The sequence below is a fragment of the Bubalus bubalis genome, chromosome X, assembly GCF_019923935.1.
Source record: "Bubalus bubalis isolate 160015118507 breed Murrah chromosome X, NDDB_SH_1, whole genome shotgun sequence".
In the NCBI taxonomy this organism is placed as follows: Eukaryota; Metazoa; Chordata; class Mammalia; order Artiodactyla; family Bovidae; genus Bubalus; species Bubalus bubalis.
Window position 1 is genome coordinate 32,108,443 of NC_059181.1, and position 26,533 is coordinate 32,134,975.

Consider the following 26,533-nt stretch of genomic DNA (forward strand, 5'->3'; position numbering starts at 1 on the left):
TTTTAGAACACTAGGAGAAAAAGGTGTGAACAACAAGCCTACAGGAAATATACTTGACAGCGATTTACTAAAAGCCTCACCTCTGAGAGCTAAAATGAGAAACAACAACAATAATCTCATTGTACTAAAGTATGCGGCAAAAAATTTCAAGAGAAATTAATAAGATGAATATTGGAAAGGGAGAAATAAAACTGCCATTAACCCCAAACCACCTGGGTACATACATCTGAGTGACGCTACGGAGAAACTACTCAAGTTAAGAAGTAAACTAAGCATCATTTCTGGATATGAGGCCAAGGAACAAAAATAAAAGTGTACTTCTCAATATCAGCAACAGGAAATAAAACATGAAAAACTTAAAAGATAACTATTTGCAACAAGACCAGAACTATCAAAAACCTAGCAAGAAATCACATAGAAAGTCTAAGACCCACTATCTTGAGAACCATAAAACATTATTTAGAGAAAATAAAGACCTAGATAAATGAAAGAATATTTCATTCATAAATTAAAATATTTTATTTAATAAAGACATTTACCACAAATTAATCTATAAATTCAGTGAAATCCAACTAAAACCAAAACATTTTTGAGGAGGTGGTGATAAGCTGATTCTAAAATTGATATGGAAAGCAAATGAATAAAAATAGTCAACACAATCTTTAAAAAGAAGAAAACAAATACAAATATAAAGGGTTTACCCTGGCCAAGCTAGACTCAGTGTTCTCCATAGCTTCATTAAACTTTAGACTATAGGCCCCAACATTTCTTCTCAGAGCACTTACTTTAGAAAGAAGTTGTAAATTTTTTTAATCTGCCAGTTTAAGATGTAAATAGCCTACAACCCAAGAATATCTTTCTCAAGGACCTGTTAGCCATCCCTTTGAAATGTAATTATCAAGAAAGATAGGGCCCATGTCTTCCAGACTCTGTGGGAGGGTAGGAGCCTAACTTTGATAAGGGACAATTAGCGAACACAAAATGGCTTAATCACATTGACCATCCAACCTTTTAATGTGCTCTAATCTTTTTACACTAGCTCATCCCAGCACTTAAGAATTCTCCCACCTTTGGTTCACTGGACCAGAGTTCAGTCTCTCTCCCCTACTACAATAGTCTTTGACCCGTCAATGCAATAGTCTTGAATACTTTGTTTTCTCGCCAGTTTAATCATCTGGTACAATTTTTATTTTACGATACTACCAGTATCAAAAATATTAAAAAGATATAGTGATTAAGACAATGCCGCATTGACATAAGTATAGGCAAATGTACACACAGAAGTAGAGTCCATAAAGTGAGGCACACATGTATTTACATTTGACTAAAGGTGATGCTGCGGAACACTGTTTGCAATAAATCATGCTCTTTCAGTTGGATCTAAATAGGAAAAAAATGGACATTCAATCCTTTATCACACCAGAAATATGAGATGGAATGTACCATGAAAGGTCAAACAATAAAGTACCTATACAGCCCTCCAGGAAAATATCTTCTAGGTCTTAGAGTAGGAAATGCTACTTTTAAACTCAAGACAAAAATACACTAACCATAACAGAAAATATTGAAGTGGGGTATAATGATTTTAAAACTTCTGTTTATTAAATGAGTAATTCATTAAGGAATAAAAAGATAAGGTACTTAGCAAAAAAAAAACAAAAACCTTGTAATATAGGTAACAAACAAAGGATTATCATCCAGAATATATATTTTGAAAATAATCACAAGTCACTAAGAGAAATATAAAAAACTCAGTAGAAAAACAGGCATTTCAAAAATGAGGTCTTTCAAATAACCAACTGAAATAAACTGAAATTGTGCTCAACTTCATGAGTCATCAGTACATGCAAATTAAAACAAGAGATGTCATTATACAACTATCAGAAAGGGTCAAATTAAAAATTTGACAGTATCAAGTAGTAAAGAAGATGTAGAGCAATTTGTATCTTTATTGACTATTGAAGAGAAAAAACTGTATAAACCAACTTTAGAAAACTCTAGTAATACCTATAAAGCTAAATATACATATATTCAATGATCCAGCAATCCCAATCCTGGCTGGATATCCAATATAAAAGCATACAAATTTTCACCAAAAGATATGTATAATTATTTTCATAGCAGAATTGTTTGTCATGGTCCTATACTTCAAACAACCCACATTTTCTTAACAGTAGGTTGTATAATTAAACTGTGGTATATTCATAAAAAGAAAAATTAATGAACTAGTGCTATTAATATAAGCAACAAGAATGAATCTCACAAACAATGTTGAGTGGAAAAAGTCATGAATCAATCTGTCTATTATGCAATTCCATTTACATTAACTGAAAAATACAGCAAAATTTATCTGAGGTATTATAAATCAGGATAGCTGCTGCTGCTGCTAAGTTGCTTCAGTCATGTCTGACTCTGTGCGACCCCATAGATGGCAGCCCACCAGGCTCTGCCGTCCCTGGGATTCTCCAGGCAAGAACACTGGAGTGGGGTGCCATTTCCTTCTCCAGTGCATGAAAGTGAAAAGTGAAAGTGAAGTCGCTCAGTCATCTCGGACTCTTCGTGACCCCATGGACTGCAGCCCACCAAGCTCCTCCACCCATGGGATTTTCCAGGCAAGAGTACTGGAGTGGGGTGCCATTGCCTTTTCCAAATCAGGATAGAGGTGGGACCAACTTATGACTATGCGAGGGCTTGACAGGCATTTTGAATGTTGTCAACATAATATCTTTTTATCTGGGTGTGGAACTATGGGTATGTGACCCATGTGAAGTCTTCAAGCTTTAATTATGATTTGTGTACTTTTCAGAGTACTCCAATAAAAAAAAAATTGTGCCATAGTATAAAAGATTTTTTTCAGAAATCAACAGGGCCAGAATTCTTTTTAAAGTATATGAGAATTAACATTTAATATTCATGAAGAATATTATCATTCTAACATACTTGCATATATACCCCTATGCTGCTGCTGCTGCTGCTAAGTCGCTCCAGTCGTGTCCGACTCTGTGCGACCCCATAGACGGCAGCCCACCAGGCTCCGCCGTCCCTGGGATTCTCTAGGCAAGAACACTGGAGTGGGCTGCTATTTCCTTCTCGAATTCATGAAAGTGAATCTTCTAAAGGTCATGACATAATTTTCTCTGACGAAACTGAGAGATCAAGACAAAGCCTAAGCAGTCTCAGCTCTGCCACTTGCAAACTACATGAACTTGGATTTAGCCTCATTACACATAGGCTTTCTCATTTGTGAAACAGAAATAGCATTACATACATACTATATACAATTCTTAGGAAATAATGAGCACACAGAACTGCTAATAATTATAATTACTGCTTCATGGGCAACAGTTGTTGACACTTTGCTCAGTGAAAGTATTTCTGCCACATTTATTTTTATTTTAAACATGCTTTTTATTTGGCAAATACAAAATTAGAGACCAGAGAAGGACATCAAAATTATTTTCTTATGTATTCTTCTTCATAAATAACCTCTATTTCTTAATTCTGTAGGATTTAACATTTCATAGCCTTTTTTCCCCACACTAATTATTCCAAAGGTATGTAGCATGAACACTTTTAGTTCCACATCCCAGTTCCATAGCTCAGATGGTAAAGAATCTGCCTGCAATGCAGGAGATCCCGGTTCAGTTCCTGGGTTGGAAAGATCTGCTGGAGAAGGGATAGGCTACCCACTCCGGTATTCTGGCCTGGAGAATTCCATGGACTGTATAGTCCATGGGGTTGCAAATAGTTAGATATGACTGAGCAACTTTCAACCAGTTCCAAGCCATGACAGACAAGGGGACATTTTAGCCTTTCTGAAGAGTTACTTTTTAGTAGACTATTTTCCTTCCAAACAACAGAGGCACAATCATAGTATACGCTGCTGCTGCTGCTAAGTCGCTTCAGTCGTGTCCAACTCTGTGAGACCCCATAGACAGCAGCCCACCAGGCTCCTCTATCCATGAGATTTTCCAGGCAAGAGTACTGGAGTGGGGTGCCACTGTCTTCTCCAAATCATAGTATATAGATGGCACCAAAAAGGGAGTGATCATCACTATATAAAAATACCACCTTCACAAATGAAAATCTGAAATCAGTCTGCTACATGAGGTAGCACTTTTCCAAGCAGACATGATGAACATGAGTATTCTGAGTGCCAGGAGTAGCTTGTACAAAGGTGATATACAGAGGATCAGAAACAGCCTGGAGGAAGAGACTGTAGGTTGAGGGATATGAGGGGTATAATAGGAGGTAAATGTTGAGAGACAGGTCAGTGGGGGCAGTTATTCACTGTAGGACTAAGTGATAATAGTCTCTGGAGAGCAGTGTTATTTAGGATTTAGCAGAGGAGAAACTCTATTATGTAGGCTCTTGAAATTCTGTACTGACTTTAATGTGAAGATTGGATTGAAGCAAGATAAGAATTCAGGCAAGGGTTTCCAGGGGTTGCAGGTAGGGCCCTATCTTGGGAAATAGTAACAGGAACCAAGATGAAGCACTGAAGATGAGCGACGGAGCAACAATGTTTTGACTGATTACATGACACGCTCACCAGAGAATGGAAAGAGACGCGTCTGGAATGCCTCCAGCTTTCTGGTATAGGTGTCAAGGTGAATGGTGGTGCAATAACAAAACTGGGCGAGTCAGTAAAAGAAGCAAGTTTAGAGGCAAGTAGGACACAATCAGTTAAATTTCACCTTGCTGTATTTGAGGTCCATTTTGAACTTCACAGGGCATATATCCAGCAGAAAATGGGAGAGAAAAAATTGTGCTCAGCAAAGAGGTCTGGGCAGAAGACATACAGGCTTATCAACTTGTGCCTACTTTTGATAGCACAACCTTCTGAAGTAAAACAGAGAAAATGTCTTCCTTTTTCAATAAGATAAAACTGCTCACATGTACCTTATCTCTGCTTAAGTTTTCCTTAAAATTAAATAACTCCTGGCTCTATGAACTTTCTTTACAGGTTGTCATTCTCCCTGAAAAATTCAGTTAAGATATTAAAAGTGTATCTGAACCAGCACAGAACATAATTATTAGTCCTTATAATCTAGACATTAGGCTGTATCCAAGATCACATTTACTAAGAATTTACGTCATCATGCTTTGATTTAATCTTAAATTTGTATCAAAGGTCAGTTGGTCTCTCTTTTTCCCCTCCTTCCATACACACACACACACACACACATCCATACATATGGATAAAATGTAAATGTATACACGAGCATGCGCTTGCATTTGTATAACTGTATGTATATAGTGATATGTGTGTACGTGTGTATATATGCACACACATACATCCTCTCACATGTATAGATGGGGACTGAGATCTTTCTTATCAAAAACTTAACTAAGCAGTAAACTTTCAATCAGTAAATATGCCTATTCTGATTAAAAACATGAAAGACCAATATACGAACTTGTATGTGACATTCTAACTTCACAGGACATTTCTATAAAACTTCTAAAGTCATTTGAGAGAGGAACTCATCCAGTAACCACTCACATGGGGGTGAAATTTACACCATGCCCCAACTACATCATCAAATAGATTCTTGTCTCCAAACTTTCTGACTCTGAGGATTGAATAAAGGGGTCCAATCATTTTCAGCACAATTATCTCGCACATGAATCAGATAACAGGAAGGAATATATTAAAACACAGACATTCGCCACCAACCCACATAGAAATAGGAAGGCTCACTGTATTCATAGACATCTCATGAGAGACTTTGCAAAATACTTCAAGGAAATCAAAACATTTTCTATTTATTCCATTCTACTGGGTCAACCAACTTGATATAGCCACCAAAGAATGTGTCTTGATAATACCACATAATATTTGCACAAATTGTTCAATGTCATTTGATATCAAGTTGGTTTTCATGTCTTGATTTCAGTGAGTGTATCCTAGTTCTTAGAGACCTTTCTAAACTTTGAAAATTATTATTTTATGCAATAAAATTTTTTAAGTTCACTAGATAAACAAGAAACTATACATGTGTGCATAGCCTTATGTTAATAATCTGCTCTAAAACTGTACTTTCCAGGTTATTCTTCTTCAAAAGGGCTACTTGAAGGTATCCATTCTTTTGACATACCTTTAATTCCCCAAAATTTTAGACAATAGCTTTAAGATTGAGGTCATTTAGCAAAATAATCCACATTTTTTATATGCCAGAAACCCTCACAAGTCTGTGGCCTTAGACACATTTAATATGTTTAGCTTGACACTCAAGTGTTAAACCTGTATAGAAGAACATGTCTAAAAATGAGATTTTAATAGTTCTACCTTTTATCAGGAAAATGTTTTCATTAGAGTATCTTCTGTAAAAGCTATTGGCCTCACCAGGTTTCTGATTCTTTTTTCACTAGAAACAGCTATCTCCCTAGAACAATAGGCTTCCTTTATGCTCTATTTATAGTCTTTTTTCAGTTTTCAAATGCGAAAATACCATAGGACCTATGCACCTCCGAAACACCTCCCTTATTTTGTTTTAGTTTTTGCTCGAATGCCACCTTCTCAGCAAAGTTTCCCTTGACCTCCTCTATGTAAAACTGCTTCCTTCTCCAGTCTATTTTCCCTTATAGTTTTCAGCACCTTTTTCATAGTATAAAGCTTGCTTAGGTATTCTGATGCTTGCTGGAACGTAAGCTTTAGAGAGAAACGATTTATGTTTTGTTCATACTTAACCTCAAAGCTTAGACTTCTGGCTGGTGCCTAGTAGGTACTCAATACATATCTGTTGAATAAATTAATAAATATAGTATTTCTATCTGAAATACCTTCCCGCTCTCTACTGTTGCCTAATCAATCTCTATTAATCTTCAGAGTTCACTTTCTGCCACTTGGGTAGGCCTTTCTTTACCTTCTGGAGCAAGATAAAAGTCATCTAATAAGGTATATATCTGTCACACTGAACTCGTCATGACCAAAATTTTACACTTAATTGCATTTAACTAGTGTAGGTCCAGGAGTGCAGGTACCGTGACTGTGTTCCCCACCCATTCCCATAATGGTGGTCCCAGTCACCATCTTGGCAGAAGGCTGTTGCTCAATACATGTTTGTTGACTGAATGAATTATTGTGGAGTTTAGTATCACACATTTAAGTTTAACTCTTAGATAAGGCCCGGTCTACCTACAAAGCCTTTGCTAGCTCCAATCTTCTGAACTTCATTACTGCAACCAAACTGGCTCTTTTTCAATTCCTTGAGAATGCCATGGCCTCCCTCATAGCTCAGATGGTAAAGAGTCTGACTGAAATGTGGGAGACCCGGTTTTGATCCCTGGAGAAAGAAATGGCAACCCACCCCAGTTCTCTTGTCTGGAAAATCCCATGGACAGAGGAGCCTGGTGGGCTATAGTCCATGGGGTCGCAAAGAGTTGGACATGACTGAGCGACTAACACTTTCACTTTTTAGAGTGCCATGCTCACTTGATATACTGTTTATCCTTCCTGGAAACCATATGCACATCCACCAATCCCCTTATACTTCATACAGTTCCATCCAATGTGTCTTTTAGATCATAAACATCACTTTACTAGGGAATCATTTCATGTTTTCAAGCTTCAGCTTAAGTCAGACTAATCTGTTGTCACAAAACTTTTTTCCTTTCCCTAATAGAAATAAGTTATGTCCATTGTTAAATATTTGCTCATTTTTGTAAATCATGTAATTAGTGTTTATTTCCTCTGTTAGATTGCAAGTACCAAGAGGGCAGCCACCAGGCCTACCGAGATGACCAAGGGTGACAAGGAATCAGCATTTGAATTCATAATGGGAGCCTAATAAATGGCTACACTCATTTCAAGGTTCCAAGGAAGGCAGCATGCTCGCAAATTACCCATTTCTGACCCAGGAAGGTAGAACAAATTCTCTTTTTTGCTCACCATTTTACCTCTGTTACCCAGCATAATCCCTCTGACATAGTAAAGACATTAAAAGTAATCATCAAAAAAAAAAAAGAAAAAGAAAGAGCTATGGTAATATCTTCCATGACTGAAGCTGCCACGTAAATTACTTACCTTAGTTTTTAGCCAAGCTATTTCTCAGGAAAATTAGTTAACTGGCATCACTGCTTACAAATCTACTGATATCACAGAAACCTCTAAAGCTAAGGACAAGTTTCTGACCTGTGGTGACATTGCTGAGGGACAAGCTGAACCTCTGAGAGACAGAATCAAATTAATTTACAAGAGACTGCACTTTTCAGAGTATTATCCTTCCTAAGTCATGCCATCTTTCAGAATCCCTAAGCATATGTTCTGACCTAACTTTGTTTTTCTTCAAACCTTTTAAAAAGAAGACTTCTAAAAGTCTTTTAAAGTTAGAGAAAAATCTAACTTCTAACAGAGTTCACAGAACTAAGTCAATACATGTAAAGATATTCCATGAGGAGTATTTTTAGAATTCTAACTCAAGATGGGAAGCACATCTCTCTCTCTCTGTTACTGAATTACATCAAAGACTTCCTTTCCAAGTCTTCCCCCATCTGTATCTCTTTCCTAAAGACACTGGGTATCCATTTTGAGGCTCTGATACTTCTACAAATTGGAGAGAAATGGGTTAAGGCATTGTGGTGACATGGGAGGTCTGGGGGGAGAAAGAAGGTGTGGGATGACCAGACCTTACTTCAACAAAAGCGCTTAAGGATTCTTCCTGGTTTCCTGCCAGTTCCCCCACCCACTGTACTGAGTCCATATACCTGTTTCTTTTTCCTAAAATTCGTACTATTACTTCTAACAGAATTCCTCAGGGCCCAGTATGAAGCATGGTAGTTCAGTCTCTGAAGTATACATGGACCTTGTCACACACACAGAGGGCACTTGTGTTGGTGTTCAAGTGACTCCTCTAATGTATTTATCTTTTTACTCTTTATTATTTCTTCTCTCCTCCTCCTTTTCTATCAACTTCTCACCCTCTTGTCTTTCCTTATAAAAATTAAACTAGGTAAGTTAAGATTGTATCACTCGTAAGGGACCTAAAAAAGAATTACCAAAATTTCAAAGTCAAATGAGAGCCCAGTATTTCAGGGCAATTCAAACCAATGGTTAAATAAGGCATACAATTTAAACATGGATGGATTCCTCTGAGACTGAGGAAACTGTTGGAATAGGAAGAGAGGCTAAAGCAGTGGCCTCCTCACCACTGAAGTCCCTTAACTTTGCTCTTTTAGACACTAGTCAAGCTTATCTAAAATCAGGTGACAGTACAGGAAATGAGGTATCACAAGGGGAAACGAGGTTAAGGGGGAAAGAGGAGACTGGGAGGCTATTTTCAACACTAATTAAGGGGGAGGCAATCACGGACAAACATGAACTGAGTTTGTGTGAATCGGGAACAGCCAATACGTGCACAGCTATCTTAGTAGATGTTTCTGGGTCAAAGAATTAAAGGCAGAAAGTATGGTTTAAAAAATGAGAGTAAGTAGGATAATAAATATAGAAAACCTTAGGGCCACCACTCTTAATTTATTACCTAAGATCTAACCCAGTCACCATCTGTGAGTGCTCTGGACTGCTTTTCAAGGTGGCCTAGTCCCACAGGCATCACCTTGGAATAATTATATTCTAAAGCTAGTTGTGCTAGGTCTGGTGATGCCAAACTGAATGTTTTTCCGTTCTTATTTTCACTGGAAATACTCTATGACTTAGAAAAGTTTCTGGGTTTGTTTGTTTTTTTAACTAGTCACCCATCTAACCTCTGCCTCCAGGCCTTCTTTCAACTTTTCTGAAAATGTCTAAGAAACACTGAATATTAGATTTTTACCTATTTGTAAATAGTCACAACGTTATTGTATCAGAACTATGGAATTTCTTAAGATGGGTGTAGCAGCAGCCTGTCAGTCCTTTAGCAAGTCGTGTGTGCGTATGTGTGTGTAAAACAAATCTGATCACATATACAATGAGACATTATATTATTGAGTGGCATAAACCTTTTTAGACCTGTAATCCTCACAATTTCATTGAAACATAAGCAATTAACATGAATCACTAGTATATATTAAATGCTCAATTGTAGCAGTTCAATAGCTTTGTCTTTCTCATTTAATGATGGAGAGTGAGATAACATTGTTGGAGACAGAAGTCTAAAGCAGTAACCTTAGGAAATCACATTTCACTGGGATTAAAAAAAAATACCATTCACAGAAAAAGAGAAGAAAACAGAGATAAGGCTTTAAGAAATCGTGTTATAGGTTAGGTAAGAGAAACTAGGTTTAGAACAATCTTGGCCTTATAAAGCTATTTAAACCCACACTGATTGGATCCTGAGACATGTCAGATTAGTAGCCCCTAACCATCACAAAGAAAGGCAGGCATTTGGTGGGTACAATGAATGCCTCAAATATAATCTGTGGTTGTGTAAATATGTGAATGTATGCTTTACATTCTGAACAATAAACTGCTGTATTTTTCCTTAATGTTGATGGTTTGGTATATGCATATACACATTGTTGAAATTAAAAAAAAATACAATACAACTTTATCATTTTCAATTAGGAGGAAAATATGAAAATATTCACATTATCCTTTATCAATATGTATGAGTTAAGTTTCCAAGGACACAATTACTATGAGTCAGATTGAATGAGAGACTGATAGGCTAAGTGTCTGCTTCAACAAACTTCTATGATTTAAAAATTCTGCTACATCCTCAATGAGACTTAAAACTGAAGGCTTCCAGGAATAAACATAATGAAGGTGTTAGACTTTTTATTTAATTGAATGTGATCCTTTTTGTGTTCTTTTTTTAACCTTTGTCCTCAGATTGCAGGCTTGAAGAGAACATAAATAATATTCCACTATCAGTTATCTCATATATGGTATTCAACTATAATTAAAAAACAGATCTGCAGTTATGTATTTCCCCAAAGGCCAAGAAGCTGCTATGAACAAACAGCAAATACTGAAAAGGAATTATGCACAAATGTCCCACAGATGAGACATAATTTGAATCAGTTCAAATAAATACATTGCATGCTTAATATCTGCCATATACAAATTCTGTTTTAAATATTCTAAATATTTTCTGAATTGCAATTAATTACTTTGAATGACATATTTACTGTATTAAAGAAAATAATCTGACCTTAAGTTGTTCTTCCAAAGCAGCAGTTGCATGATCACCACTAGATTCATCAACAACCACCACCATGTGTGTGAGAGAATTGACTCTGACTTGTTCCTGTTCTAGGTCTTCTTGAAGCACCTGAAAGATAAAATTGTAAAAGGAAATTAAAAGTCTCCTGCTCTGTATGCCAAGAAACATTTTTCCCCAAATGAGTGTGATTCATTTCTGCCATTTCTGCTTTGAGTAATGCAATTTTTATTAGACTACAACCATTTCAAGCAAATTTTCTGCTATCGTGCTCAGCAAGATTTGCACATTTTTGTCAATTGAATGTGAAAGTAAAGGGAGAGAAAGCATCTGCTGATAAAGGCATACTAAGATGTGCTGTCCTTTATCCCACTTCCTGTCACCTTTTCAAGGACTGTTCTCCTAAAATACCTGGCTGCCTCAAGCGTCTTCAGGGTCTCCTCTACAGTTCTCCATTAACAACCAAAACAAAACAAACGCTTGGCCCCCAAAAGCCCTATCGCTTCTGCCTTGTTATATGTTCCTCTTCACTAAAAAATTGTGTTTTCTAGTTACTCTTTCCACTCCCTTACCCTACTATACCCTTTACTCATTATCCCATTAAAACATCTCTTATAAAGGTTGCCATCAACCTCCAGGTTCCCAAATCTACTAGCCATTTTGTGATACCATTTTAATTGACATTCCAATTACCAACCTAATTAACCACTCCATATTGGACCTTCTCTCTTCTTGAGTTGCAGGCACCACCCTTACCTGATTATCCTTTCATCTCACTAAGAACTGCTGTTTATTTTCTTTGCTGGTTCCTTCTCCTCCACTCAGCTTTAAATCAGATGGCATTCCCCTGGATAAAAACCAATGTGGTCCCATGACACTAAGAAGGAAAATCCAAATTATGTAACCAGAAATCCTTATATGATTTAGTACCTTCCTTCCTCTCTAAAGTAACTGCATACCATTCTCACCCTCTGACACTATGTTTCAGTCATACTTATCTGCTCTCTCTTTAACAGTGCGTCAAGCTGTTTGCTTTACCCCCAATTGCTCTTCTTCCATATCTTTAAATAATCTCTCCTTCTTATCATTCAGGACTCAGTTTAAGCATCACCTGCTCAGAAAGGCTTTTCATGAAGATGCTACCCAAATTTGCTTCTGAGTTACCATTTCTACAACTTTTTATTAACTCAAATCATACAGTTTATCTGTTTCATTTTAAAATTTTATTTAATTGAAGGATAACGGCTTTACAGTGTTGAGTTGGTTTATGCCAAACATCAACATGAATCAGCCATTGGGATACATATGTCCCCTCCATCTTGAGCCTCCCTCCCACCTCCCACCCCATCCCACCCCTCTAGGTTGTTAGAGAGCCCTGGTTTGAGTTCCCTGAGTCATATAACTTTCTTAACCTCTCATTTTCACATTTGGATTTTTCTTCTGTATTAGTCATGTGTTGTTTATCTTTACATACTGGAATATAAGGTCCATTAGAACAGAGACACTCTCTGTCCTTCTCACTACATTTCATATAACTAAAGATTGACGATTTTTTATTGAATGAACAGCACCACGTGCAGGGGTGACAGCAATATGCACAGATGAGTTTGGCCCTTCTTGACTGTGTAAAGACTACAATCTAATGGGTAAGATTCTATTTTTTTAATGTTTAATTACAATTACACTATCAAGCATATATAACCCCAAACAGTATTCCAATCTTTAAAAAATCAGTGTATAGATTTCTTATAAAGATAAACAGGGGCAGGCAGAGAGGAATAAATAGATGGTAAATAGAGGAGGACTAAACAGAGGAGACCATTCTAAATCCAAGACACCTGGCCTGGGAGCTCCAGTTCCACCAAGATCTTACCATGCTACACTAATTATAACCTGGAAATGACTAAATGAGTATGTAAAATTCCTAATCATCTACTCTGCTTCTTAGAATATGTTATTATATATTACAAGAAAGAAGAAGTAGGTTTGAGACAAAATCTGTTGTGCATGCACATGTGCTAAGTCACTTCAGTCATGTCTGATGCTTTGCGACCCCATAGACTGTAGCTCACTAGGCTCCTCTGTCCATGGCATTCTCCAGGCAAGAATGCTAGAGTGGGTTGCCATGCCCTCCTCTAGGGGATCTTTCTGACCCAGGGATCAAACACCAGTCTCCCACATTGCAGACAGATTCTCTACCATCTGAGCCACCAGAGAAGCCCACAAAGCCTGTTAGTTTCTAGAAAACCTGCAGTCCCTACAGAAAGGCTGCCTGGAACCTATGGGACTTACTCCTAGTTATTCAAACTGTATGGCAGGTGTAAGGGAACCTAAGAGGATTAGCTAAATCACAAACGCGAATGCTGGAGCATTTTTATCCTAGGACTTTTATTTTTCAAGTCTCAACTTTTAGAGCACTATAAAATCACTTACTTTTACTTCCTCTCTCCAGATTTTCATGGTGCATTTTCAAGTGAAGCAATTTAGAATAAAATGACTATGCATCTATTTTGTGTGTGGAGTCTGTACTGCCTATCACGCCTTTGACATTCTAGAGCTTACACTGGTTAATAAAACTCTTTCTGCCGTGAGGCCGAAAATGGAAACATTAACATTCAGAGTTGCCCTTGAAAGTCATGTTTAGTCTGTGTTTTTTGAGTTATATAAGCTAGGACTGGGAACATTTCAAATGTGTCAGCCAGGAATTTTAAAAATAATAACTAAAATAATATTTTGGTGGCCAATATATCATAAACTGGTTTCTTTAATTTGGCCAAGTCATTTTTTTTCCCCTATCATTCAAGCATGAGGGTATATTCAGTTCCATATATTAAAGACCATTAGGAAATATTGCTCACATTTTTTACCTTTTTATGGTTTTCATATTTTTTTTTTAGCAAAGGAAACTGAGAAAGTCATTGCTTGATTCATGAAATACTTATTTTGAAACTCAGGTTGCATCTTTATAAAACATATGTGATCAAATATACTAGTTTTTTCCCTCCAGTACTTAGATTTCTATTTTATTTTGCTTATCTATTGGTTCTACAATCAGAAATTATATTTTTGCCAAATTGATCAAGGGTTTACATGTTATGCTTTTGCTGAAGTGCTAACACAAAGTACCACTAAGCTAGTGGTTAGTGAGATAATAGCTTTAAAAATCAAATGTGAGAACTACCTGAACTCAAAGGGAGTAGAGGAAAATAAAGGAATATGGAAAAGGTTCTCCACAGTAGATGAAATCTTGAACAGTGCATAGCACTGCAGTAAATTAACATATACTGTATTTAAGTCACTTCCAGTATCTCTTTTTCTCTTTTATGACTTCTTCAAATTTTACATATATATATATATATATTTTTTTTTTTTTCACTTCTAATCGGGGATTAAAACAGAAAACCTTAAATTGACTTTTCTGAACATACTCAACAGCTGCAAGAGAGAACTACTGAAACATTTCAATCATATTCTCTATTTTGCCAGAACTTAACTCCAAAAATAAATATTAATGAATATTATAGTATTAGCTAATTCCCTTATCTGCAAAATACAATCAAATATCCAGTGTCCAGACTTCATTTTTAAAAATGAAGTTGTCTCTTAGAAGAAGTAAAAGTGCCATACAGAAAATGGTGGGTTTAAAAGTTAAAATTTTCTGCCAACCTTTCTTTCCATGAATAAGGGCCTTGATCATTGGTATAAAGTATAGCTCCCTGCATCCCTCTTTGGGAAAACATGGATTCTCAAGGCAATTAATTTTTAAAATATATTAACGTTTTTAAAGCTAGTTTAAATTAATTTTTAATTAAATATTTACTTCATATGGATTTCAATTTCTCATAGCAGGATTTACACAATGGATATTTACAATTGACTCACTCATTAAACCTGATATATGAGCCAAATTATTTCAAGTACAGATGTATCCCCAGAGAAATACAGTAAGCTTTTTGCCTATCAGAAGATAATGTCTTCAGATTAAAATGTTGTAATATGTGATTCTTAAAGCCTGTTTTTCCTTATTAAAAGAATATAAATTATTTATACACACAGATATATACTAGATGTTTTATTATGTATTTCTTGCCAGAATTTTTATTGAAGTGATGCATTTGTTACACTTACCAGATTTTTAAAAATCTGTCATGGTCCTAATTAAATTTCTATACCATTACTTGATACAAATGTCAGCAATGTTTGTTTTCTAATGTCAACTAAGAATCTTTTTTTTCGTTATGACAAGAGAAAAGGCCAACAGTAAAATGTAACATTAAAAATGCTTAGATTTGGCCAACTTAGATTCTGTTATACCCCTGTAAATAATTCTATTTCTTATAAATTACTATATATCTAAAAAATCTGATAAAATTTGTTGTTCCCTTAGTACATATTCACATTTTATGACTTAAGTATGACTTTTCTTCTATTTCCTTCAAATGTTTCAGTGGTACTGAATTCTTGCCCTGCTGCTGCTGCTAAGTCACTTCAGTCGTGTCCAACTCTGTGTGACCCCATAGACGGCAGCCCATCAGGCTCCTCTGTGCCTGGGATACTCCAGGCAAGAATATTGGAGTGGGTTGCCATTTCCTTCTCCAATGTATGAAAGTGAAAAGTGAAAGTGAAGTCACTCAGTCATGTCCGACTCTTGGCGACCCCATGGACTGCAGCCTACCAGGCTCCTCCATCCATGGGATTTTCCAGGCAAGAGTACTGGAGTCGGGTGCCATTGCCTTCTCCTAACCCATGTCAAGTTGGTCTTCAAATGTGGTTAGAGCAATCACTGAAGAGTCACTTCAAAATTTACCTCAGGCTATTTTGTCTTTTCTTAGCATACATGTGAAATAATGTTTGGGAAATAAAGTCATGGAAATATTTAAGGAAAGGTAATTATTATATCTGACAGTTAGAAGTGAAGAGCAACAATTAACAGAAAGGTAGAGTAATAGAAAAGAAAAACAAGGCTGGGTCTCTCGTAAGTTACATAGGAGAGTATACAGTACTTCCCTTGGTAACTGCTGCTACTGCTGCTAAGTTGCTTCAGTCATGTCCGACTCTATGCGACCCCATAGATGGCAGCCCACCAGGCTTCCCATCCCTGGGATTCTCCAGGCAAAAAAAAAAGGAGTGGGTTGCCATTTCCTTCTCCAATGCATGAAAGTGAAAAGTGAAAGTGAAGTCGCTCAGTCGTATCTGACTCTAGCGACCCCATGGACTGCAGCCTACCAGGCCCCTCCATCCATGGGATTTTCTAGGCAAAAGTACTGGAGTGGGGTACCATTGCCTTCCCTTGGTAACAGTATATGCTAAACGACATGAAACAGGAAAAAACACTGGTTGCCTATGCACATAGTTTATTTTATTGTTTCTTTTACTTTAAAAGGAAACTGCCAACACTTGCAAGTCCTACATACACACAAACATACCTAGAAATGACAGAGGTCATTGGTTCTGCACTGATTCTAAGGCCATCTACTGCCTCCTCACATATCACTTTAGATTAATATTATTAGAAATATGCTTAATAAACTATTAAGTAATTCATAGTTTTAGCTTATCCAACTAAATGTACACAAAATGAAAGGCTATATTCAGTACAAACTGTGCAAAAATATTAAGAAACCAGAATAGTTTCTAAGAACATGGGATAAGTGTAACATTTGGGAAAGTACAATCTTAGAAAATCCAGTTTAGGAGCCAAAAAAATCCCTAGATACTTATGAACAATTAATTAATACAATAATCTGGACTTAAATAGATTTTATTTTCAAATAAAAACATCCCAGGCAAACCAGAAAACTGGTGAGTAGGCAGTATATCATTCTCATCACCTTTTCTCTTATGGTTATTCTTATATCCTTCTTTTGATCATCTCTACACTGCTCTAGGTTCTGTATTCCCTATTCTATCTATTCCCTGAATGAAATGACTCAGAAATAATTGGCCATTTTATTTTCAGTCCAATATTGACTTTAATAAGCCTGACTGGTCACTGTGCTGTCTAGTCCCTCATGAGGATCTATTTACAGTATGCAATTTTATTATCAATTTGCTAAATACTTTAAATAAGTTTCCTCACCAGGCTCTCCTAGAAGAGCTTTTATTTAGATATCTACTTATTTAACCATTATATTATAGTTATATTAGTCTTTATAACAGAATTCATTTTTTACCTTTTTGTTAGAAATAAATGTTTATATTTTTTCCCACTCCTAAGCTATAAGAGTGAGGGGCAGGGCACTAAAGAACATTTCAATGATGTTTTTTTAAAAGAAAACAATGCTTACCAATTTCAAGAAGGAGGCTCAATAAATGTGAAAAATTGTTGTAAAAACAGAGCTGACCATTAATGTGCCTGTGTATCTTTCAGAATATATGTGAAAAAGAACACAGAATGACAAAAAATATGTGTATGGTTAAAGGTGTGGGAACTAACGTCAGAACTCCTAGGTTTGATTCCTGCAGGTATTGCTAACCAGCTACGTGACCTTCTGAAAGTTTCCAACCGCACCAAACATCAGCTTTCTAATTTTCAAAACTGGGATAATGAGTGTGCCTATTTCATTAGATTGGAGAAGGAAATGGCAACCTACTCCAGTACTCTTGCCTGGAAAATGCCATAGACAGAGGATCCTGGCAGGCTACAGTCCATCGGGTTGCAAAAGAGTCGGATACAATCGAAGCAACTTAGCATGCATGCATGCAATCTTTCACTTTTTTTCTTTCCCTGGTGAATAGTAAAAGAGTGCCTGAAGAACTACAGACAAAGGTTCATAACATTGTGCAAGAACCAGTGAACCAAAGTCACCCCAAAGAAAAAGAAATGCACAAAGGCAACATAATTGACTGAAAAAAGTGAAAGTCGCTCAGCTGTATCTGACTCTCTGCAACCTCATGAACTCTACATTCCATGGAATTCTCCAGGCGAGAATACTGGAGTGGGTAGCCTTTCCCTTCTCCAGGGGAATCTTCCCAAGCAAGGGATTAAACCCAGGTCTTCCACACTGCAGGCAAATCCTTTACTAGCTGAGCCACAAGGAAAGCCCTATTTTAGCAGAGACCAACTCAATTAAGTGAGGAATAGAGTTTTTGCTTTCCTTCTTGTTTTACCCTCTGCAGAGGGCATAAACATCTAATGAATAAGCATTATTGGAGAAATAAGGTAGTAAAAAATAAATAAAGTAGGTATCTGTAAGATGAAGGGGTCTTGGAGAGTTACATTTTAGTAGATGCACTGATGTACTTTAAAACAGGGCTGTAACATTTTGAGCCATGTAACTGACTCAGTGCTCAATAGTTTCTGAGTCACCTATTAACTGGAATCACTTGATTTTTTAAAATACGAACATGGGTATGGACTGTACTTTTTTAAATTAAATTGAATTAATGGCATTATCTCATATGTGAGGTTATCCTTGGGATCTGTTGCTTGTTTATAGTATTTATATGGAATTATATGTCTTCTCAACTACATTAAAAAAATTAAAACTGAGTATCATCTGTACAGTACTCTGTAGACCATAAAGTGTGATGCTGCCCTTTTCTAAATAACTCATCACTTCTTTACATCATAAGATGATTATTACCATACTAATCAACCTCATTTGGGTAAAAGTCATGTCTTATACAATAGTAACACCTAATATAATCTATATAATTCTGGGTATCAGGGTTATGCAGTTATTTAGTAAATTATTTTATCAACAGTATAAGATAAGTATTCTCATCATCATCATCATCATCATCATCATCCTAACTTCATACCCGGAGAAACTGAGCCATGACATAGTTAAGAAACTTTACAAAGTCATTCAGCTCACAGAACTATGTTTTGAACCTAGAGAGTATGTCTTCAGAATCTGTGATATAATCCCTCTCACATAAGAGATACTAATATTGATGAAATAAGCATAAGACATAGATATATGTTTCATATAATTCCACATCATAAGGCACATAAATAGAAACTTAAAAGCTCCTGTGTGTAACAGTGTGTGTGTACTCAGCTGAGTTTCAGGTTTTATCTCCCTAATGATACTTGAATTCAACCTATTACATTTGAAAGATAACTAACACAAAACTTGCTTTAAACACACACACAATAGTTGGGTCTTCCTACATGCTTTTACTGTTTGAAAGAAATGCTAATGTTGTTGTTGTTTTCACTCACTACATCATGTCCACCTGTTTGTGAACCACATGGACTGCAGCACACCAGCATGCCCTGTCCTTTGCTATCTCTCAAATTTGCCAAAAACTCATGTCCATTAAGTTGGTGATGCCCTCCAATCATCTCATCCTCTGTCCTTCCCGTCTACTCCTGAACTCAATCTTTCCCAGGATGACGGTCTTTTTTATTAAGTCTCTTCTTATCAGGTAACCAAAGTATTGGAGTTTCAGCTTTGGCATCAGTCCTTTCAATGAATATTCAGGGTTGATTTCCTTTCAGTTTAGTTCAGTCGCCCAGTTGTGTCTGACTCTTTGAGACTCCATGCACCACAGCACACCAGGCCTCCCTGTCCATCACCAACACCGGAGTTTGCTCAGACTCATCTCCATTGAGTTGGTGATGCCATTCAACCATCTCATCCTCAGTTGTCCCCTTCTCCTCCTGCGTTCAATCTTTCCCAGCATGAGGGTTTTTTCCAAGTAGTCAGTTCTTCGCATCAGGTGACCAAAATATTGGAGTTTCAGCTTCAGCATCAGTCCTTCCAGTGAATATTCAGGACTAATTTCCTTTAGGATGGACTGGTTGGATCTCCTCGCAGTCCAAGGGACTCTCAAGAGTCTTCTCCAACACCACAGTTCAAAAGCATCAATTTCTCAGTGCTCAGCTTTGTTTATAGTCCAAATCTCACATCCATACATGACTACTGGAAAAAACATAGCTTTGACTATATGGAAATTTGTTGGCAAAGTAATGTCTCTGCTTTTTAATTAGCTGTCTATGTTGGTCATTACTTTTCTTCCAAGGAGCAAGCATCTTTTAATTTCATGGGTGCAGTCACCATCTGCAGTGATTTTGGAGTCCAAAATATAAAGTCTGTCTGTTTCCCCTGTTTCTCCATCATTTGCCATGAAGTGATGGGACCAGATGCCATGATCTTACTTTTCTGAATGTTGAGTTTTAAGTCAACTTTTTCACTCTCCTCTTTCTCTTTCATCAAGAGGCTCTTTAGTTCTTCGCTTTCTGCCATAAGGGTGGTGTCATCTGCATATCTGAGGTTATTGATATTTATCCTTGCAACCTTGATTCCAGCTTGTGCTTCTTCCAGCCCAGCATTTCTCATGATGTACTCTGCATATAAGTTAAATAAGCAGGGTGACAGTATACAACCTTGACGTACTCCTTTCCCTATTTGGAACCAGTCTGTTGTTCCATGTCCAGTTCTAACTGTTGCTTCTTGACCTGCATACAGGTTTCTCAGGAGGCAGGTCAGATGGTCTGATATTCCTATCTTTTGAAGAATTTTTCACAGTTTGTTGTGATCCACACAGTCAAAGGCTTTGGTATAGTCAATAAAGCAGAAATAGACGTTTTTCTGGAACTCTGTTGCTTTTTTGATGATCCAATGAATGTTGGCAATTTGATCTCTGGTTCCTCTGCCTTTTCTAAATTCAGCTTGAATATCTGGAAGTTCATGGTTCTCGAACTGTTGAAACCTGGCTTGGAGAATTTTGAGCATTACTTTGCTAGTGTGTGAGACGAGGGCAATTGTACAGTACTTTGAACATTCTTTGGCATTGCCTTTCTTTGGGATTAGAATGAAAACTGACCTTTTCCAGTCCTGTGGCCACTGCTGAGTTTTCCAAATTTGCTGGCATATTGACTGCAGCACTTTCACAGCATCATCTTTTAGGATTTGAAATAGTTCACCTGAAATTCCCTCACCTCCACTAGTTTTTTTTTTCGTACTGATGTTTCCTAAAGCACACTTGACTTCGCATTTCATTATGTCTGGCTCTAGGCGAGGGATCACACCATCATGGTTATCTGGGTCATGAAGATGTTTTTTGTAAAGTTCTTCCGTGCATTCTTGCCACCTCTTCTTAATATCTTCTGTTAGGTCCATACCATTTCTGTCCTTTATAGAGCCCATCTTTGCATGAAAAGTTCCCTTGGTTATCTCTAATTTTCTTGAAGAGATCTCTAGTCTTTCCCATTCTACTGGTTTCCCTCCATTTCTTTGTATTGATCATGGAGGAAGGCTTTCTTATCTCTCCTTGCTATTCTTTGGAACTCTGTATTCAAATGGGTATATCTTTCCTTATCTCCTTTGCCTTTCACTTCTTTTCATAGCTATATGTAAGGCCTCCTCAGATAACCATTTTGCCTTTTTGCATTTATTTTTCTTGATGTCCTTTCAGTTCAGTTCAGTTCAGTCACTCAGTCATGTCTGACTCTTTGCGACCCCATGAATTGCAGCACGCCAGGCCTCCCTGTCCATCACCAACTCCCAGAGTTCACTCAAACTCACGTCCATCGAGTCGGTAATGCCATCCAGCCATCTCATCCTCAGTTGTCCCCTTTTCCTCCTGCCCGCAATCCCTCCCAGCATCAGAGTCTTTTCCAATGAGTCAACTCTTCACATGAGGTGGCCAAAGTACTGGAGTTTCAGCTTTAGCATCATTCCTTCCAAAGAACACCCAGGACTGATCTCCTTTAGAATGGACTGGTTTGATTTCCTTGCAGTCCAAGGGACTCTCAAGAGTCTTCTCCAACACCACAGCTCAAAAGCATCAATTCTTCAGTGCTCAGCTTTCTTCACAGTCCAACTCTCACATCCATATATGACCACTAGAAAAACTATAGCCTTGACTAGACAGACCTTTGTTGGCAAAGTAATGTCTCTGCTTTTCAATACGCTATCTAGGTTGGTCATAATTTTCCTTCCAAGGAGCAAGCGTCTTTTAATTTCATGGCTGCAGTCACCATCTGCAGTGATTTTGGAGCCCCAAAAAATAAAGTCTGACACTGTTTCCACTGTTTCCCCATCTATCTGCCATGAAGTGATGGGACCAGATGCCATGATCTTCGTTTTCTGAATGTTGAGCTTTAAGCCAACTTTTTCACTCTCTTCTTTCACTTTCATCAAGAGGCTTTTTAGTTCCTCTTCACTTTCTGCCATAAGGGTGGTGTCATCTGCATATCTGAGGTTATTGATATTTCTCCCGGAAATCTTGATTCCAGCTTGTGCTTCTTCCAGCCCAGCATTTCTCATGATGTACTCTGCATATAAGTTAAATAAGCAGGGTGACAGTATACAACCTTGACGTACTCCTTTCCCTATTTGGAACCAGTCTGTTGTTCCATGTCCAGTTCTAACTGTTTCTTCCTGACCTGCATATAGGTTTCTCAAGAGGCAGGTCAGGTGGTCTGGTATTCCCATCTCTTTAAGAATTTTCCAGTTTATTGTGATCCACCTAGGCTTTCTTAACAGTGATATGCAAATGACAAATGCTAATCACAAAAACTGTTCTTAATATAAAGTTTTAAGCAGTAATTGGAGGTGCAAGTTACTTTTATTTATATGGCTTAGTTTCTTTATATACTGCTTTTTCCCCTTACTTTTCTCTTGTTAATCATTCTTACTTAGATATTCCCTCCTGCAACCTATTTTTCATAATGCTATCTTTTGATATGATCATGGGATCTCCCACCTAGAGGATACATGTTTTTTCCCCATGGTTCCTATTCACTGCCCCTTGAAGGTCAGGTAATGTCCGTATGGAAACTGATGAAAGAAACAGGACAATATATTTTTCAGGGCTTCTCCACCCTTTCTAAAGAAGAATCTTGGAAGAAGGGTTAAGTTTTTAAGTCTAGCTTAAAGGGGCAATCAAGACGTGATAGAGGCTAAGAATGAAAACATAAGGGCAAAACAGAGACCTTACAATCTATATGAAGTTCAACCTAACTCACACGACCAGAATTCTATACACACACACACAAAAGTTGCAGGATTATGGACTCTATAGTTTTTTTGGCTGGTCCACTGTGCACATCTTCTTCATAAACTGGCCATCTATGGTAGGTAGCCAGCTGATAATTTGATTGCATTGAATGGTTTTGCTTTTCTGCATAACCAAGGCTCACAAGCTTGATTGCTATGAACATACACAAGTATGCCTGCTGGTAGTATCTTCTGTGACACTTATAAAAAGATATCAGGATTATAACCACTAAGATATTTGAACAGAGAATGAAACAGAGAAGGGATAAAAAAAAAAAAAAAAAGAGTGAGAGGGCACTGAGATGATATCCCCATGTAAGTTGCTTTAAAGATGTGTTCTTCACCTATATGAGTGCTTTCTTGCTCCTGCTCATGATTATTGCTTATTTAAATTGTAAGTTTCATGTCTCTGCCAGTGATGAAGCCTCTGTGTGTCATAGAACTAGTCACACGTAATGAAAGCATTTGCTCCAAAAAAACATTTACTGATTATCAGTTATGCAATTCACATGCTAAATATTTGGCTAGAACTGGAGAAACACAGAAAAGTCTCTCTGGCTATCTGGCTATAGCATAGTAGTTTTTTTTCCCCTAATTATTGATATATTATTTACCTTTACAGTCATAGCTATCAGACATTCACCAAGCACTTTGTGGGGGTAAATGATTGGAAATAAAAATTTCATAGCAGTAACCAATAACACATACTTCTAACCTTGCTAAAGATGGAAGAGAGCTTACTAATCACTAAAAGCACTGTCTGATTCTATACTGTTTGATTCTACTGCATTCATTTGCTTTTTCAGAATCACTTGTCCTCCTCCCAATTATTGTATTTCTCTCTTAGTACTGTCTATTTTTTTTAAAAATCCATCTTGTGTCTCCCAATTGCCCAGTCTCAGAATCTGTTATTTTAAACTGTCTGATAATTCCCTAATTCTAGCCTCTTTGGTTCTGCTGTTGATTTCCAAAATAATTTCCATTGACATTGCTTTCTGTCAGGCTCTATATACTTTCTGCAATATCTTCCTAACATATACTGGATTCCTGTTCAGCTGTGATCTAATTTATCTTACAAGATGTATCTTCCTAAAATAGAAGATACACTTTCCTAAATCCCCACTCTCCTCAGTTTAATTTATCATCAGTAATGGATCCCTACTGCCTATAGCATAGCTCCAAATGCCTGTCTTGAGTTCAAGACCCTCCACAATCAGGTGGTGGTCCTCCAGCAGTGAGCACAGTAACACGTGACCAAGGCAAATAACATACCTTATATTGCCCCACCTCATTTCCTTTGCCCAAACAAATCACTATTTTTTTAACTTTCTAAGCCATTGGCCATATTATGCCTTATATAACATATAACAGCCACTTGTTTTCTGTGTCATTATCTGATACACTAGCATGTGAGCTTCTTGAGGAAGATTTCATGCACAGTAGGTCTCTGTATTTTTCACAACAGCTATTTTGTTTTAATAAATGTCTGTTCAGTGATATGGATAAAAATGCAATGGAATGAAATGAAATGTCAAATCCTTTGGCAGGATTACATCTAAACCTTCCCATTACATGACTATCCAGATCATTTTAAAGGTCACTGGAAGAGATATTTCATGGTCTTGGCAATCCAAATGTTTGTGATTAACTAAGCTTTAAGGAAAGGATAGGTGACTGTGCTTCTAAGAGAACATTTAATTTGTATTAATCAGTACTTAACAAAGAACATTTACTAAAGTCATAATATCATGTACATGTCACACTGATACCTGTACTTTCTAACAACTTGTAAAGTAAGGACTTTGTTGATGCTGTTACTAAGTCAGTGTAACTAATAACAAAAGTCTAAACCTCTCAAAAGAATTGGAAACTTAGATAGTAAACTAAGCTTTAAACCTCATCTCAGTGTGATTGAGCTATGAGATAAGATTCTTGAGTCAATTGTTTTCTTTTTGATTAAAATACTCTCCAAAATAGCAAACTTCTTTCCATTAATGAAATTTCAAGCCCACAGCAGACTTCTATTGTCCTAAATAATGTTGTCAGTCCTTCAAGGGAAATCCTTTCATTCCTTATCAACATCACTAATAAAATCTTTCTCTTATAAGACAGAAATAACCAACCAGAATTATTTCTGACATGTCCCTTCACAAGAAGATTGAGAGATTCAATTTGTTCACTCCAAAGAGAATCACTTTTGGGTGACTTGGATCTAAAGTCAACCTCTAAATTCTTTCCCCAAAGCAATAGAGATGAAGAATTACTGGTCTCTTCCAAATTTTGCAGCAAATTGGACTTTTCCCAGCTACTCAGAGATAATAGTTTGACTAGATTTAATAGTAACCACCAATATAGGATCAATCGCTTTACCTTGCCTAATTGGCAGATTCAGTAAAAGTGACTTATTTCCATGACATTTCATGGTGGTTGAATTTCTAGCCTGCCTCGTAATAAAATGCTGTTGAAATGAAGATAGCGGAGGATGCTGCCACAGAACATAGAGGAGCATATCTGTAATATGCATGGTGTGCTTGCAAGATTTGCCCTCCAACTGAGAGAGAGATAGAGAGAGAGCGAGAGGGAGTGAGAGAACAACAGAGTGCACACCAGAGCCCTCTGATGTGAGAATTTAAACCCATTCCTAGGAACAAAACCTGTGTCTCTCCTTTAATTCTGTTATCTTTAATTTTCTCTTAAAAATAAAGTGGATGGATATAATGTTTATAGATATGAAGCTGAAACAACTAAATGGTCTATTAGGTGAGAAGCATGGTGATGTGGCAGGGTGGGGCTACTTTCTGACTACTCCAAGGTTAGTGACGTATTTCATTGTCAGAAGGAGAAATTTCCTTATTTTCATTCACTAACAATCCTTGGGAAGAAAAGCTGCAAAGTAAATCAGTGATTGTTTAAATAAGGCTTTAGTTTGAATTCAGTTACCTAAGCAAGAACATTTATCCTTTCTTCTGTTTTATGATGCATGGAAAGACTAACACAAATAATTTACTTCTTTTAGTGTTTATGTCTAAAAAATATATGTTTCCAATTTAAACAAATCAGTCTACTTTATAAATTATTTGATTTTGTCAAATTTTTGTCTTCTCACTGTAATTACTTCAAGTAACAAAAGAGAATTATCAACTGTCAGACTTTCTCTTTGCTATGTAATACATTTTTTGCTTGTCTTAATTTTATAAAAAATAATATATTGTGAAGTGGGTTTAAACAATTAAAGGCAGAAGCTAACCTCACTTTCTGTGCCAGTAAACCAATCCCTTCCGGTTTTCCTTATGCACTTATATGAATAAACCCTGGATATAAATGATTACATAATCAACTAGCATATAATTGTGTTGCTTCCTTTTTGTTTCAAATTATTATCTTCAAAGCAATTTCATACTCATCAGAAATGGCCCATTTTCAAGTAATGGACAATCTATTCAAATTTTATGACAATATTAGACACATTTCCATTCC

At 36.8% G+C, this 26,533-nt stretch overlaps 1 protein-coding gene across 8 annotated transcripts in view; it reads right to left on the reverse strand.

The window, feature by feature from the left end:
• The window catches only part of DMD (dystrophin), a 2,402,664-nt gene that overhangs the window by 1,589,271 nt on the left and 786,860 nt on the right, over nt 1–26,533 (reverse strand). For all 8 annotated transcript variants that reach the window (XM_025277237.3, XM_045164452.1, XM_045164449.1 and 5 more), the window contains one exon: nt 11,094–11,213. In XM_025277237.3, coding sequence (XP_025133022.3) covers nt 11,094–11,213 — 120 coding nt within the window. The remainder of the gene's footprint in view (nt 1–11,093; nt 11,214–26,533) is intronic.